Source organism: Ochotona curzoniae, unplaced genomic scaffold, assembly GCF_017591425.1.
Source record: "Ochotona curzoniae isolate NIBS_2020 unplaced genomic scaffold, NIBS_Ocur_1.0 contig_883, whole genome shotgun sequence".
NCBI classification, from domain to species: domain Eukaryota; kingdom Metazoa; phylum Chordata; class Mammalia; order Lagomorpha; family Ochotonidae; genus Ochotona; species Ochotona curzoniae.
In genome coordinates this window covers 16,854,451-16,871,745 of record NW_024466599.1, presented here as the reverse complement: position 1 = coordinate 16,871,745, position 17,295 = coordinate 16,854,451, and the positions used below count along the sequence as shown (strand labels likewise).

At 54.5% G+C, this 17,295-nt stretch overlaps 1 protein-coding gene across 1 annotated transcript in view; it reads left to right on the top strand.

Moving 5' to 3' along the window:
- ADCY3 (adenylate cyclase 3) overlaps window positions 1–17,295 on the top strand; it is a 79,076-nt gene that overhangs the window by 42,386 nt on the left and 19,395 nt on the right. Inside the window, exon 3 of the mRNA XM_040992921.1 lies at window positions 4,868–5,017. Within this exon, the coding sequence (XP_040848855.1) occupies window positions 4,868–5,017 (150 nt within the window). The remainder of the gene's footprint in view (window positions 1–4,867; window positions 5,018–17,295) is intronic.

Sequence of the window (17,295 nt, the reverse complement as noted above, 5' to 3'; positions counted from 1 at the left end):
GCAAGAAACTGAAATGAGAAAGTGGAGGAGAGTATTGAACCCCGGTACTCTGATATGGACAGTAGGCTAAGCACCAGGCACCATGCACAACTACGTTTTGCTGTGTATCAGGAGCTGTGCAGGGAGCTGAAGCTACCCAAGAGTGGGAGACACAACTTGTGGTCAGGTGCTTAGCAGAGGGGAGCCAGCAGGTGCTGGGGTCAGGGTGTGCCTTGTGCTGTGGGCATGTCACCAGGGCCCTGGCCTTCGTCTCCTCTTCCCTTTGGGTGCTCTTCCTGCTAGTGTTCCCTGTGGCTGGGTTGCCTTTGACCTTCTTTGCCTAGTTTAAGTTGCACAGCTCGTTGGAGACTACCCTAAGCAGCACCTGTATGGACTGGTAGGTAGGTGACTGTTTTCACCTCCTGCTCTATAATAGCTAGAACTTGGCTGTTCCCACCCCACCTGGCTTGTTGGTACGTCTATAGGTTGACTGGCATGTGGCTGGTTTGGATTTGGCTCCAGGCTGCAGCTGAGGTTCTGCCTGCTGCCTGGGTCTCGCATGGTTCTATAGTTCTGGATTTGGAGGTGCAAGTCATGCTTATGGTGAGGATAGCACATGCAGAAAAGCCAGCCTTGCGAGTGCATGTCTAAATTGTGCCCTTGCTGAAGGTGTTAACATGTTTTTGGCAAAAGCAACCCAACATGCTCACAGGCAGCAGGAGGGGAGAGCGGGCTCCTTGAGCTTACTGTGAGGGTGTAGCTGTAGCGTATGCCCACAGGGGGATGAGAAACTCGGGCCAACACTTTCCATCATAACCAGTACAAAGCAACTGGCTGGCCAGTTGCCACTTTCTGCCATTTTATTCTCTGTGAAGCTCTGCTAGATACTCTTAGGGGGCCTATGGTTTGTTTGCTTGTTGCTCCTAGCATGTCATGAGAACAGTGACTTTTCTGCTAAATGCTGAGGACACACCTGGCATGGGGTGGTGGTGGGGTGTTCACTAAATCTCTGTGGAACCATCACATCACATCTGTGGACCGATGACCCTGGGGTGTGAGCCACACAGCCTGACAGCCCAACAGGTGACAGGGCCCTTGTGCAACCTGGCAAGCAGACCAGATGCCAGCCTGTGTTCCAGGCAGACCCCGAGTGACTTTCTGCAGACCTTGTAAAGGCTCCTTCCCAGGCACTTGGAGAAGTGCCTGTATGAGCACATAGCCTTCCCTCCTCCTCCATTCACTGTCGAAGACAGCTGCCTCCCACCTGCTGCAGACCTGGGTGCTGGGAAGGGCCATCCCAGCCCTGTTAGCACACAGAGACAAGTGCGCAGAAGGAGTGGGAGAAGGGCAGGTGCCATGCTTGGCTGTGGGGCCCTGGGCTGGGAAAGCATAGCAGAGGGAGCTGTACCCTCTAGGCTGGCCTGGCCGGGGGGTGCCGTGGGACACAGCAGAGCCTTCAAGTCGCCTTGAAGGTGGGTGGGTGTGTTGAGTGGAAGCACAGGGAGACTTGTTTAAGTCACCTGCTGATGAGGTCGGGGTGAGTCTGGACATGATACTGTTTACTTTCATCTCAGGGTTCCTGGAACACCCAGTGCTGCAATGGGGGTGGTGGTGAGTAGGGTGGGCCCTGGGCCCTCGGAGGTGATGGGGACAGCACTGTTTATCTTCCCAGACCACTGGCTGGTGGGGCAGATGGGTTAACCAGCTGCCAATGGTGGGACCCGGTGGGGTGGATGTGGAACCAGATGTGGCCGGTTTAGGAGCAGATGTAGAGAGGGCAGCCTTGGGCAGAAGAAGGGGTGAGCTCTGCCAAGGAAAGCTCTCCCACCCCAGTATCTGCTTTGCCTAGGGGAAGGAGCCCTGGAAAATGAATCCCTGATGAGCAGAGCTCAGCACACACCTGGGAGAACCCCATTTGTCATTGTGACGCGGGAGGCCCATTTCAGACTCTCCTTGGGGAGCAGGGTTTCCCTGGAGGCTGGTTTTTTCCCTCCTAGGTCCCTGGCTCTTAAACTGTAACAAGAGGCGGTTCTGTGGCAGAGGAGTGGCAGCTACTCTGCCTCCCTTGACATCACGTCCCCGGAGCGCCCCAGCCTGGCCTTGGCCCTGACCCCTAGCCGGTGGGACGTGGGGACAGGGACAGTGTGATGGTCCCCAGCACAGCACAGTGCTAGCCCAATCTTTCAGGACTGAGGCTCGTTTATTTCAAGCATGCTTTGAGGGTCACCTCCATTTGGCTGAGTGAGACTCGAATTTTTATTTTTTATTACTTAAGATTTATTATTTTTTTTGTTGAAAAGTCAGACGTACAAAGAAGAGGAGAGACAGAGAGGAAGATCCTCTATCCACTGATTCACTTCTCAAGCGACTGCAATGGCCAGTGCTGAGCCAATCCAACACCAGGAGCCTGGAGCTTCATCCGGGTCTCCTACACGGGTGCAGGGTCCCAAGAATTTGGGCTATCCTTGACAGCTTTCCCAGGTCACAAGCAGGGAGCTGGATAGGAAGCATGGCTACTAGGATTAGAACCGGCACCCATATGGGACCCCAGCGCGTGTGAGGCGAGGACTTCAGCTGCTAGGCTACCATGCCGGGGCCTAAGACATACATTTTAAAATAGAAAGCTGGAATTCTGTGCAATTTCAGGGCTTGGAGGTGATGACCAGTGATGTGTGTGGACACAGTACGAAATCACAGGGGACACATCTTTGTTTCAAATTTTTAATGTTGCAGCTCCCACGTGTGGGTTTGTTGTTGAGACAGTTTTAATCTCGGTGTTCAAGATGTCCAGAGCCGGGGCGGGCAGTTAGCCGGGCGGTGAACACATCATCAGAGGAAGTGGTTTTGACTCCACCAGGTCTGAGTCTGGACTTCAGCTTCCTGCCAGCGTGGACCCTGACAGGCAGTGGTGCTGACTCTACTAGTTGAGTCCCTGGCACCCATGTAAGAGATTCAGCTTGAATTCCCAGTTTGGGCCTGGTCTGGCCCAGCCTTGGTCATTGCAGGTGTTTGGGGAGTGACTCAGTAGGTGGCAGTTCTGATGGATCATTTGCTGCTGATCTTGCCATGCAGGGAGCTGAGGTGGTCTGGGGCCACCTGGCTGCAGTGGCCCTGCTGAGCACCCGCCTGTGGCCACTTGCAGGCTCTGTGGGGAAGCCGCAGCTGTGCATACCCGCCTTGTTGATGCAAGCCACTTTGGAGCACAGGTTTGCATGACTCCCAGTTCCAGAGGTACAGGTAAAGGTTTATTTGGAAGAGTTAGGGATCCTCCGGCTGTTGGTTCACTTTTCAGATGCCCGCAATAGCCAGGGTGCAGGTGAGACTCATCCAAGTCTGCCGTGAAAGTGAGGGACCCAAGCACTAGGGCCATCTTGGCTGCCTTTCCCAGGCTGTTAGCAGGGAGCTGGATCGAAAATGGAGCAGCTGGAACTCGAACTGGTGCCCAGATGGAATGTTGGTGACAACTGGGTGTGCTATGCCACGCCATTGGCTGCTGTTCTCCCTCTTCTATCACGGAGTCGCCACCTGGAAGCCTCCCTCTAAAGCTAAGCATTCCCCAGAGGCCTGACCGCAGAGGAAGCCCTCTCAGTTCCTCACATGGTGCCTCGGTAGGTGCTCAGACTGTGTCCAAGGCACTGCATAACCAGGAAAACCAGAAAGCGCATGTCACACTTCACCTCCTGTACTGTCTGTTGAAACAATGAAAATTCAGAATGGGTGTACCCTGGTAGTTCCATGCCAGGGTGCCTGGGTTCAACACCTGGCTCAGACTCCAGCTTCCTACTGGGGCAGCCCCTGGGGTGCAGTAGTGATGGCTCAAGTACATGGGAGACCCAGTGTGAGTTCCCTTCCTGGTTAGGGTCCCAGCCAGTCAGTTGTGGCCATGGGTGCTGTGAGCCAGGGAATGGGGATGTGTTTGTCCCGTCCTTTGCTCCCTCCTTCCCCCTCTAAAATTTAAAATATATGTATTTTAAAGCATCCAAAATTGCTTTTCCTGTATTGTGCGCCTGCCCATTGTATTCACACGGTGTAGCATCCATCATCCCTTGCTGGGCCAGCCTTTATCTTTATCTTTAGTCTGAAACCTCTGCTTTTCTTTCCCATCCCACTTCTCAAGTGCAGACTGAAGTCCCAGACCTCCCCTGTGTAGAGGCATCTGTCCCACCCCTTTGCAGACCCAAGGCCAGGAGGAAGGACCCAGCCTGGGGAGGGGGAAGAGCCACAGCAGGACACAGGCTTTGTTCCATGGAGGTGTGGGGAGGCCAGCCATCAGGAAATGGGAGGACTTGGAACCTAATGCAGCTGTGATGGGCTCTGTCAGCAGTTGGCGCTGGGGGGGGGGGGTTGGCTGTGGTATGGCCATTTAGGTTGGTGTCCAAGGTTCCCTTGCCAGGTGGCCGTGGGCATACAGTCCCAGCAGCCCAGGGAAGTACCTAGGGCCCAGCATGCCAGCAGGCTGTGAGCCTGTGTGTTTCCTCTGATATCCTAGGTGTTGGTGACTTTTAGGATTGCATACTCCTGACTTGTGGAACTTGGGTTTGGACACCCTCTCCCCAGTGAGTCAGCACAGCACCCAGGAGTACCCAGGAGCACCCAGGAAGTGAACCCTTGGTGCTGGCTGGGTGCACATTAGTGAGTGGAGATGTGCACATCTGAGTGACGATGCAGGCCTCGGAAGGGCACGAAGCAGGGGCCTGCATCGAAGCTGTGCCAGGGGAAGAACCTTAGCTGTTCACAGTTCAGAGGGCAGGGACCACTGCTCGAGCCCAAATGTCCCCTCAAGGTGAGAGGCGCCGTGGGCCTCCTCCAGGCACCGGTTTCTGGGCGGGTTGTGATCTGTGCCTGCCCCTCACCACTGTCCTCTTCTCTCCCGGCTCCCTGGGTGCAGATCCTGGCCAATGTCTTCCTCTACCTGTGCGCCATCATCGTGGGTGTCCTGTCCTACTACATGGCTGACCGCAAGCACCGCAAAGCCTTCCTGGAGGCCCGCCAGTCGCTGGAGGTCAGGATGAACCTGGAGGAGCAGAGCCAGCAGCAGGTGAGCCCTCCGGGGGACAGCCTTGCACCTGCAGTTTCAGGGTTGGGGGCTGCTGCAGGGGCAGGAGCCAGAGCCACGGCCCTCGGCTCTCCTTGGGGCCTGCTGTCTGCTGGCCAGGTTCCCAACCTGGCCCCATGGGCGGAGGCTGTGTGTGCACACCCAGCAGCTGCCCACTGCTGAGTCTCCTGCTTGACCCAAATCTCCATTCTCTCCTTCCTTCTCTTTTTTTCTCCTATAATATAAAGCTCTTCTGTTTAAAGGCCCAAGCATCCTGCAGCCTCCTGTGCTGGTTCCTGGGGCTCCTCCTCCCTCATTGCTCACTACCCCTCCTGCTGGCTGCAGGGCAAGTTTATGCAGGACACCCACCCCTGTGCACCCAGATGGGGGTGGGACCTCTGCATTGCAGCAGCATAACCTGGCCTTGCTGCCTGCTCCCCACCAGGAAGCTACTCCCCATTCGCACACACGCGCACACACCCTCCTCATCCCCTTACCCCAGTTGTGGGCATTTAGGCAGGACATTTTGCTGCCCCTGGGGACTGCACTGTTCACGTTCTCTGTCTGCCCTTGTGCACGGCAGAACCCTGCCCCACATTCTCCTGGGACTTGAGGTTTTAAATAGCATTCAGTCTGGAGCCAGCTCACGTGCCCTCTGGACTTCTCCAGAAATGACCCCCACCAGCTCCCTGTCGTCGCTTGTTTATTTCCCTTGGGGAAACAAACTCATCAGGTTGAAAACTTGGTGCCCTTCTGCTCTGGGAATCATGGTGGCTTGTACTCAGGAGGTTGTGTTTGCTCTAGACCCTCTCCTGTGGTGTGTTGGAAGATCCTGCCCCTCAGGCAGAAGGGGGCTCAGTTTTGAGGGACCCTGTTTTTGGGAAGTCCCCCTGGAGACCTGTGGCTGGTGGGTCCTAGCTGCCTCTGACCTGGGGATGGCTTTCCTCTCTCTATTGGCGATCTAGAAGCTTCTGAGCTGCACTCCAGGCTCTGCAAGGGATGTTTCCTGGGTCTTTTGTGAGGCCAGGGGCCAGCATCGTATGTGCCCCATTCCCGTTGGCCCTGTGCTGTGGGGCCATTGGCCACATCTCTCTTGATTGTTCGTGTGGCGTCCTCTCACTGAGCCCGGAGCTTTCCTGGAGCTTTCAGCACATCTGACCGGAGCTGACCTTGTGTTTTACCCTTCTGATGGCAAAGCGGAGGTCTTGTGAGTTTCATGAGGATGACGTGAGAAACACAGAGACTTGCCCTTAAATGTTGCAAGTGGCTGTGGGCAGGCTGAGGTGCCTGGCATGGGAGGGCCCGTTTCTAATGCCCAGGGCCATGTGCTCCTCCTGGGCAGGGTCAGCATTGGATAGCTGAAAGAGTCCCCCAGGGACGCCACTTTCTTAGGACCTTGGAAGGCCAGGGAGCATCTGCAGGGTGTGGGCAGCCTGGCCATCCGAACCAGCATAGCAAACATTGGCCCCAAGAGGGAGTGGTCCCGGGTCCGTGGAAGGGAGGTGTGGAATGGACAGGGAGTTGCCATGTGCCCCTCTAGCTGGGCACAGCTGGTGCCCGTCAGTTCACTAAGTGGAATGACTGGTCTAACCCAGATCTATTGTTGGCTTAAAAAATTTTGTATGAGAGGCAGAGATACTAATACCTGCAATAGCCAGGGTTGGACTTCAGCCAAGCCAGAAACTGGACACTCAACCCACATGCCCCATACAAGTGGCAGGAACGCATTTCCATGAGCTGTGACCTCTGCCTCTCAGGAGCCACCTTGGGGAGAGTCTGAGAGCTGGAACTGGCGCTGGGTGGTGTGAGCCCAGGCCTTCTGCTGCGGGAGCAGGTGTCTGAGCCTACAGGCCAGATGTCCTCTGCCAGCTGCGCTCTGAGTGCAGCCTGGGGCTCGATCTTGGCCTCCTGGGGCCTTGGTTGTTCCGGCTGTGAAGCTTTCCTGGAGAAATGGATGGGTGAGCTGGGTCTGTCCCACTGGAGCCCAGGAGGTGAGCTGGGGTCCCAGGGCCTTCCTCATTTCCCCAGGCCCTCAGAGAGCTGTGCTATGTCCTTGGACCAGGCTTATGGATTCATGGGAGAAGCCTGAGGCTTTCTTCCCTGAGAAACCTAGAATATTTCAAAGAATTTGTTCATGATGTCCAATGGGTGTGAGTGATCCTTGATGGAACACCTGGGTTTCCCACGCCATTATTGTGGCATAACAGGTTAATCCTCTGCCTGTCTGTGCATGCATCCTATATGGATGCCTATTTGTGTCCCGGGTGCTCCCTACTTATGGTCTAGGAAAGCAGTAGAGGAAGACCCAAAGCCTTGGGACCTTGCACCCTTGTGGGAGCCTCAAAGAAGCTCCTGGCTCCTGACTTTGGACTCTCATAACTGAGGCTGTTGCCTTCATTTGATGAGTGAACCAGCAGATGGTCCATTCCTCTCTCTCTTTCTCTCTCCCCTCACTCTGTAACTCTGATTTTCCATGAAAATAGATCCTTTTTTAACCTTTTTTTTTCTTTATTTTTGACAATCTTTACATAGTTAATTAGGGCAAAAAAGTTCAAGGGCTACAGGAAAGTGGGTAAGACTATTATTTTCACATTGTTTTTGTCATGTATCTGGGATAAAAGGGGAGATAAAGGGAGAAGCCCCATCCAGTCTCCCACCCATCCCAGGTCTCCGAGGGTCCTGCTCAAATGGTTTTGACAGTTCAACAGTTCTGAATTGCTGCCAGTCTCACCATTCCAAGCATGATGAGGTCACTGAAGAATCCACTGATTGTCTCTATTTGCCCGGTCTTTCACTGCCAACATATGGCTGGGGTAGTTGATTGACTTGTTCTGTCCTCTGACTTTTCATGGTTAGGGTTCTGAGTCCGGCAATTCAATTGGGGAGATCCTGAAAGACACTTTGTCTGAGGTGTTCCCAGACCAAATTCTTGTACGTACTAGCAAGTACAGGGCCCGGAACAGTCCATCGCCCCAATTAGCTGGTGGTTGCAACTGCTGGGTCAATTCTGTTTCCAGCCCTGTCTTCCACTGGAACCAATGGGTGTTGTAGTCCAGCCTGATTATGCCCAGCTCACACAAGGCCCTCACATAAACCAGTGGGAGCTGCAGCCTAGTTTGAACGACCCACAATAACCTCTGCCAGGCCCGCCCGCACCTCCCAGAGAGGAACACTGTCTCCCAAATCCAGTGGCCTCCCTGGGCATGTGCACAGGTGAAAGGGCCCCTTTCAAAGGGGCTCTGATCCCACTATGAGGGAGATGCCATGTGGCCTGGGCCCCTTCCGAGGGCTCCTCCACAGCTGTCCCCCCTGAGCTTGGGAGTGGACACTTCCTGCAGAGTCAGAGCTCCAGGTCGCTGCCGTCTTCTCTGAGCCCACTTGAGTGCACCCTACCCACCTCCCACCGCTCCAGTGGAAACATGAGGTCCTCCATGGTGTTGCTCCTCTCCCAAGAATGTGTCCTTCCTTTTTGCCAGTAGTTCTCAGTGATGCCCTTAGGAATGTTCATGTAACTACGAGAGCTGCTTGCATTGGTGGTTTGGTGACTGTGATCAGGCTTTGAAATCTCTGTAAGCCAGTTCCTTCTCATCACTTCTGCCTCACCTCCTCTCTTCCTTCCAGGACTCAGCATCTTCCCCTTGGGCTTTTTAAAATATTTATCATATTATTTATGTGAAAGGCAGAGTGAGAGACCACGAGAATGAGAGAGGTATCTTCCATCCACTGGTCCGTTTCCCAAATGGATGCGAAAGCCAGGGCTTAGCTAGAATGAAGCCCAGGGCCTGGAGCTTCCTCTGGTTCTCCCACATGGGAAGAAGATCACAAAGGACTTTGGCCATCTTCCACAAGCAGGGAGCTGGATCAGAAGCAGAACTGGATTCAAACTCGGCCCTTATCTGGGATGCCATGTTGCAGGTGGTCGCTGACCCAGGGTGCCTCAGTGCCGGCGGTGCTGGATATTTTTAACATGTTCCACGAGCACCCGTCCCGCGTTCTGAGTTTTCCTTCTTTGTCTCTGTGCTTCAGGCTGCGCATTTTTGCTGACCTAATTTCCCTTTGCTGACCCTCTGATCCTCTGGTTTGTCAAGTCAGTGGTTGTGAGCTCATTTATCAAATCCTTACTTTTAACTGAGATGTTTTTTTCAGTTCTAAGACTTCGGTTTGATTTTAAAAACCGGTCTCTAGTTGTCCATCTGGTCATTTCTTTTCCCAAACACATTAAGCTTGCATTTTAGCTTTGGCCTGGGAACTGGTGCTGTGGCAAGTGGGCTAAGCTGCCACCTGTCATCCTGGCTTTCCTCATGAGCACCATTTCGAGTCCTGTCTGCTCCATCTCTGATCCAGAGAGGCGGCAGGAGGTGGTCCCTGTACCCATTTGGGAAACCTGGATGGAATTCTTAGCTTTTGGCTTTGGTCTGGCCCAGCCTGGTCACTGTGGCGCTTTGGGAAGTGAACCAGCAGATTAAAGATCTTTCCTTCACTCTTTCTAATTCTGTATTTCAAATAAGTAAACAAATATTTTTTAAAAAGATTTATTTTTATTATTTTTTTTATTGGAAAGGCGGATATACAGAGAGGAGAGACAGAGAGGAAGATCTTCCGCCCGATGATTCACTCCCCAAGTGAGCGCAATGGCCGATGCTATGCCGATCCGAAGCCAGGAGCCTCTTCTGGGTCTCCCACGCGGGTGCAGGGTCCCAAAGCTTTGGGCCGTCCTCAACTGCCTTCCCAGGCCACAGGCAGGGAGCTGGAAGGGAAGTGGGGCTTCCGGGATTAGAACCGGCGCCCATATGGGATCCCGGGCGTGCAAGGCGAGGACCTTAACCACTGCGCCACAGCGCCGGGCCCAACAAATATTTTTAAAAGATATGGAGAGTGAGAGAACAACAGGTGCTCCCACTTCCAGATGCTTGCACTGGCCATGCTTGGCCAGGCTGGGATGGAGCTTGGAACTTAGTCTGGGTATCCCACATGGGCAGCAGGGACCCAACTCCCTGAGCCACCTGGCTACCTTCCAGGGTGTGTCTGGGCAGGAAGCAGGAAGGCAGGAGCCAGAGCTGGGGGAGCCAGAGCTGGGGGAGCCAGGGCTGGGATTCGGCACTTTGTGGTATAGGATGTGAGCTCTTAGCTGGTGTGTTCATCCCTGGGCCCAATGCCCAGCTCCACCCCGGCCCCATCTTGGCTTTGTCAAACAGCAGGTGTGGGTACTGTGGTTGGAAGGTCCTAGGTAGTGACTCTAAGTGGGGCAGTGGCCCTGCTGGGAGGATCTCCTTGTCTGATAGCATGTGGCTGGGAAGGGGCTGACCTCGGGGACCCTGCATGGGGACGAGGTGTTTCAAGGTGGGATCTGTCTGAGAACCAGTGAATTTCTCTCCTGTGTCTGCTCCTGGGAGGTAGGGCCTCACAGGTCTAGATGAAAATGGGATCCTCGTCCTGGGGAACCCTGAGATCCCAGTACTGTGGCTGTCGGGGTCAGTGAGGCATTGCCTGTCCCTATGGCTGCAGCCTTTCAATCCTGTCTCTGTGGGCGCGGGCTAAGTGTGTTGGGCTCGCGTCAGTGTCTCTACACGCACTGGGGGGTTCCCTTCGCTTGCAGAGAGCCGAGGGCCACTCTGAGTTTGGTATTTTATTCAGCTTTTATGGTTGTTCTTGGCTGAAGGGTTGGTGTCTGGCATAAGTTGCTGTAAAATAGCAGCAGGCAAAGAGTTGAACATTAAAGTGTTTTAAAATTATTTTTCAAGTAGTTCAGAGAGCACATGGTATGAAATTATGAAAGTATACCAAAGGGGAGTCAGGAGAAGCCAGGCCTCCCCCTGCCATTCCTCCCGGCTGCCTGGTTCCCTGTCCATGACACAGGCGCTGTTACCTGTTTTGTTGATTTTTCCAGCGTGTTCTGTACATTTCCAGATGTGTCTAGATCTCTCTCTCACACTGTTCCTCCTTCTACTGTAGTTACTTTCTGTCAGCATTTGAAGTCCATGTTGCATTTTCGCGCCCTCCTAAACCAGGGTTGGACCTGTTGCATGGGAACGGGTCTGTGGTTGCTGCGGGCTCCTCCAGTTCTGGCTCAGTGTCCCCAGGGAGGGCCAGGCACCTGGCCTGGTGGTGGCATGGCGTGTCTTAGGGCCTGGGCTGGAGTCCCAGCGGCACCCCTGATCCCAGCTTCATGCTTAGGTGTATCCCGAGAGATAGCCTATGACGGCTCAAGGACATGGTTTCCTGCCACCCCACGGGCCACCTGGGCTGTCCCAGGCTCCTGTTGGGACCTGGCTCCGCCTTGCCTGTTGCAGGCATTTGGACAGCAAGTCATCAAATGGACAATTCCTTTACATCTGTCTGTCTGTCTCTGGGTGTCTCTTTGCAGGGTCCCAAGGCTTTGGGCTATCCTTTGCTGCTTTTCCATACCATAAGCAGGGAGCTGGATGGAAAGTGAAGCAGCCGGGACACAAACTGGTGCCCATATGGGATCCCAGTGCTTGCAGGGAGAGGATTAGCCGATTGAGCCATTGCGCTGGCCCCGGGGAGCATGGATTTTCCCCGTTTTCTCCGTCTCCCTGGACCACTATACCATTCCTCTGTCTTGAAGGCTTATCGCCTTGGCACGGGGTGGGGGCAGGTCAAGAACCCCAATAAATATTAAGATACTTAAGCCCCCTAGTACTATGATTTTTCCCCACATTTTTGTTAAATTTAAGATTTATTTATTTGAAAGAGTTACAGAGAGAGTGAGAGAAAGATAGAAAAAGAGAGATTCACTGATTTACTCCCCAAGTGGCCACAACAGCTAGGAGGAGCCAAGAACTCTTCTGGTGTCCCATGTGGGTGCAGGGGCCCAAGCACGTGGCTACTGTCTGCAGCTCTTCCCAGGCACACTGGCAGGGAGCTGCATTGGCAGGGAGCTGCATTGGAAGTGGAGCAGCCAGGACATGAACCATTGCCCATATGGGATGTGAGCATTGCAGGTGGTGGCATAGCCCCCACATTACAGCACCAGTCCTAACTACAGCATTATACCTTGGCTATGTGGCTGGCAGTGGCTTTCAGGGTAGCTTGATTTTTCTTTCTTTCTTTCTTTCTTTCTTTCTTTCTTTCTTTCTTTCTTTCTTTCTTTCTTTCTTTCTTTCTTTCTTTCTTTCTTTCTTTCTCTCTCTCTCTCTCTCTCTCTCTCTCTTTTTTAAACTTGAGGTGAAATCCACATAACCTGGGGTTAGCTACTTAAAAACCTGCAGTTTGGTACATCTGCAGTGTTGGGCAACTGTCACCTTTAGCTAGTTCCCAGTATTATCATTTGGAACGAACACCATGCCCAAGCCTGAGTTTTAGAGCCAGACTGAATGGGCACCTGCTGGGCTGGGCACCCTGAGCAGCGTAAAGACCCCAAACCTGGCCCCTTCACACCGTCCTGCACCTTCTCCCTCCGGGTGACCCTCACCTCTGTCCATGATGGGTGCCAGAGGCCATCTCTGACCTGGAATTGGAACCAACGCCCTGGCCTTCTTACCACTCCCCAGCGATGTGGGCACTACACCTCCTGTCTTTATCCTCGGGAAACAATGGGACTAAAAGTAGCACCAAGTGGGGTGGCTTGGAATTGCGTGAGGTAAGAAGGTGGTAGTGAGTCCAAAAAGCGCAGAGCCCCTGGTTGCCCTTCGCCCTGGTGGCCCCTGGCCTACGGAGGGGCATGGAGTGGATGTGTGATGCCCGAGGCGCCCAGGTGCAGGGGCTGGGTGGTGCCGGCTGGTGTCTCTTTAAAGCAGGGCTAGTGCTGGGGGTCACTTTGTGCACTGTCCATGCCCCTGGCAAGGGTGAGTGCGAGCTAAGAGGTGGAGGACCCTTGGGGTCAGGATGGCACACAGGCCTTGTGGGAAGGGGCCGAGGCAGAGGTGTGGCTGCTGTGCCAAGTGCTGTTAGAGATCAGGGCCATGCTGTGTGCCCACATGTGCATTTCATGTCTTCAGAAATTCTTACAGCAATGTCCCCCCTGCAGAAGGGGTCCCTGCCACACTCATGTCCACGTTGGGGCCCTGGTGTCACTTGTCATTCTGTCACTGTGCATTGGTCACGTACTGTACGTGGGAGGGGTGTGCCCTGCTCAGTGCTGTGTGGCCTCCTGCTGGTCTCTGTCCTTGCTGGGGCTCAGCTGGCGGCCGGCTGCACCCTGGAGGCCTCCCTTCTCACTGCGGCTGCCTTGGGGCCACTGTCCCTTCTTTTGGGTCAGTGGCCATCTCCTGCTAATGACAAGCCCTCGTCCCCTGTGGAGGAGCAAAGTGGCCCAGGCCCTCGGTGCACACGCGGTGGGATGAGCCTGTCGGTTTCCTGAGTGATGTGTAGAGAGGAGGGTCCTAGATTTCAGCAAGTTTGCGGTTTTCTTTTTAAAATGTATTTATGGGACATGGTGAACTAGTGACCCCTGGCGTTGGATCAGCCCGGCTCCGGCCGTGCAGTCATCCGGGGAGTGAACCAGTGGATGGAAGATCTTTTTTGTCTCTCCCTCTCACTCTCTGCAACTCTGATTTTCCAGTAAAATTTAAAAAAAATTTTTTGTAAAGATTTATCTATTTTTATTGAAAGGCGGATATACAGAGAAGAGGAGAGACAGAGAGGAAGATCTTCCATCGGATGGTTTACTCCCCCAAGTGACTGTAATGGCTGGAGCTGAGCCAATCTGAAGCCAGGAGCCAGGAGCTCTTCCAGATCTCCCACATGGGTACAGGGTCCCAAGGCTTTGGGCCGTCCTCAACTACTTTCCCGGGCCACAAGCCGGGAGCTGGATGGGAAGCAGGGCTGCCGGGATTAGAACCGGTGCCCATATGGGATTCCGGCACGTTCAAGGTGAGGACTTTAACCATTAGGCTATCGCCCTGGGCCCCCCCAAAAATCTTAAGAGATACGTTTTTTAAATTTATTTGAAGGGCAGAGCTAGAGTGAGGGGGAGAGACAGAAAGACAAAATTCTTCCTTAAACACATGCAATGGCCAAAGTGGGGTTGGACTGAAATGAGGAGCCAGGAGCTTCTCCCCAGTGGGTGCAGGGGCCCAAGCTCTTGGGCCACCCTCCGCTGTTTTCCCAGATGCATTAACAGGGAGCTGGATCGGAAGTGGAGCAGCCAGGACTTGAACTGATGCCCACAGGGATGCTGACATTGTAGGTGGTGACTTAACTTGCTACTCCACAACATGTTGCTTTAACTCCTCTACAGCTACTGTGTGGGAGGGGAATGGGCCTGGTCCGCTCAGAGGTGTTTGGGTGTGACCTTGGTGCCCTGTTTGACTGCCGGTGTTTGATGACATTAACTGTGGGGCAGGGCTGTCTGCTGGATCTCCAGCCCCTGGGCTCCGTGGGCATGCTTGGTTAGAACCACAGGCCCAGGGGCAGAAGCCAGAGCTGTTTGTTGCTGTTCCCCTGGGATGCTGCTCCAGGGTTTAGTTAGGGGCCTCAAGGGTTGCTAGGCACCCCAGTTGTCACCTGGTAACAACGAGCATCCAGAGAAATGCATCGGGAGCACACCTGTTGCTAGGTGCAAGCTCTAAAATTCCCAGCCTTTCCCCATCACGCGCCCAGACTCGGTGCCTGGGGAGAGGATGTGTTTGAGGGGGAGAAGAGGGAGAAGTCAGGGGGTGAAGAGGAGGTGGCCAGGCAGGCCCTCTCTTCAAATCACACCTGTCACCAAGCCAGCTGAGCCCTGTTCCCTTGCGGGAGGCAGTCGGGCCTTGCCTTATGGAGGGGAGGCAGCTATGGCCAGAGAGAGACTGGGGCTGGCCACACCGGGTCCCAGGCTGGCGAGCCCTTCTCTGCCCTGGTGCACCCTGTGCAGTGTGGCTTAGCTGGGTGCTGGTGGTCTCTGCTTGCCTTGTAGCTGCCTTCAGCGTCCAGGGCCACCTACAGCAAGGGACATTTCTTGACGTGGCCTAGGGCAGGGGAGGGAACTGTACATGCCACATGAGTTGGCTCATTGCTGGGAAGGAAGCTTGGCCGTGCTTGCTCCCTGGGCCCTCTGCCCTGAGCTCACCCAAGCCTGCCTCACTGTTCACCGCTAGACCTTTGCCCGCGAGGAACAGCATGGAGCAATATGACTTGAGCATAGCCTTCAGGGAGGGTATGCGGGGAGAGAGGCCGCTTGTTTCTTGGCTGGTGGCTAGACTTCTCTTGCCAGCCCCAGTATGTCAATGGTTGTCAGGCCTCAGTGAGGTGGGGGAGCCCCCAAGGGAGGGGAGAGCAGAGGAGGAATTGGGGCAAAGTTAGGATGGGGCCAAGGTGAGGGTGGGGTGGAGCTGTGCAGCTCTGTTTATATATTTCCCTTACCATCATGGCCATTGTAGTGTCATCAGCAGCTGGTGCAGGTGAGCCAGGCCCACGGCCCAGCTGACAGGAGTCACGGGGACTGGGCTCCACCCCAGCCTAGCTCAGCCTGGAGACTGCGTCGCCGTGGAACTTCTCCACGGAGCAATTCCCACATGTGTAGCTTGTATTTGAGCCACGGAGGCCTCCTGGGGGGCAGAGAAGTCAGCAGGTGGCGTCCCTGTGACGTCAAGCAGCAGTTATGTGCTTTGTGGTTCCATCTCCGTGGTGCCTCTTGGGTTCATGGAATGTTCCCAGGAACAGATCAGGATTATGGATGGTGCCGGGGAGGGTCCGCCACAGGGGCCAGGTCCAGATCCCAAGGCTGGGGTGGGAGGTGGGGAGAGAGTACTCCCAGAGGCCCCTGCACTGGGTGTGTGGCTTCCAGAAGCCCCCTGGCTGGCTCTGAAGGGTCTTGACTCCAGCTGCGTCCCGCTGTCCACGTGGTTGCGGAGGCTGTTGGTGGTGGCCCATGTTGTGGTGCATCCCACATTCAGCCCGCTGCCAGAGTGAAGTTCATGGGCTGAGAGGGGTAATTTGTTGAGCGCTTACTTTGGGCACTCTCTGGGCTGTGTCCATGATTGATTTAATTTCACAGTTGGCACCTTCATTGGGAGAGTCATTAGGTGGTCCTTGGACCACATCCAGCCAGTGGGCATTTGTTCTGTTCCATGTGCCCAGGGTTTTAAGATGTCTTGAGTTGAGCATCTGTAATCCTATAATCTGAAAATCCAAAACTGTTAAAGTGTCAGGCAGAGTGACACGGTGCGTGGAAAATTCTATCCTATGCATGTGAAGTGTCAGTCCAAATGCTGGCCTCTGAAAAATATTCTATAAAATGGCTTTGAGGATGCATGTTTAAAAGGATAGCTGAGGATGCATGTGTGAAACCTGAGTGAATTTCCTGTTTAGACGTGGGTCCTGTTACCTAGCTAGCTCATTATGCAGCCATATATGCAAATATTACAAATTTGAAAAAATAAATAACCCGCGAAACAGTTCTGCTTCCAAAAACTTTTGCCTAAGGAGACAGCCTAGAGCTGAACAGTGGGGGTTGTTGACTGTCATGGGAAGTGGAAGGATTGGTGCTCACGCCCTGCCTTGGTCACTTGCTGCAGAACTCTGAGGCTGCTGCTTCATGAGCCAGGAACAGGGAAGGGTTAAGAGATGGGAAAGCATGCATGGAGACCCTTCAGGTTCCCTCCTAGGCCCCTGTGAGCAGAGCAGGTCCCCGTGGGGAACAGACAGGCAGTGTGTGAGTGAGTGAGGCGGCAGGAGTGGAGAGAACAGAGCGGAGAAGGAGCTCAGGGTGGCTGTGGTGCGGGCAAGTGGGGCGCTTCCCGATGGGCTGATGTGTGAGAGGGGGTGCACTCACCTGCGGGGATGGTGGCCCAGGTCCCGCGGTGATGAGGTGGGCAGGTTTAGAAGGCAGAGCCGGTAGGGATCTACCGGGAGAGGGATTTGAGGGACCCACAAGGTTCACGGGCTTGTGGGCTGGAAGCAGTTGGAAGGACAGGGTTGCTCCTTGAGCAAGGGAACTGGGACAGGTATTGGGGGTGGCAGTGGGGGCAGGCTGTGCTATAGTAGAGGTGCCTTGTGGACATCTGGGTGGAGAGTTGGGCGGGACACCCTGTGCTTTTGGCGAACGGAGCTCGCTCTGTGTGTCACTCGGTTGCTGGTGGGTTTGGGGGATTTGGCTTGACTGCGGTTCTGTTGCTTCTCCCCAAGGAGAAATTAGGTGGCAGGTAAGCCCTGGGCCTGGGCCTGCCCCTCCTCTGCCTCAGGTCCCCTGGGGCTTGGCAGAGCCAGCCAGGGCTGCAGGGGGCAGCACCAAGGAGAAACTGTGTCCTCTGCAGTGAGCCCTCCCTACACCAGCCAGGGACCCTGTGCGTCCTGGCCTGCCTGGCTCAAAGAACAGGTGTACCCAGGTGGGCAAAAGCAAC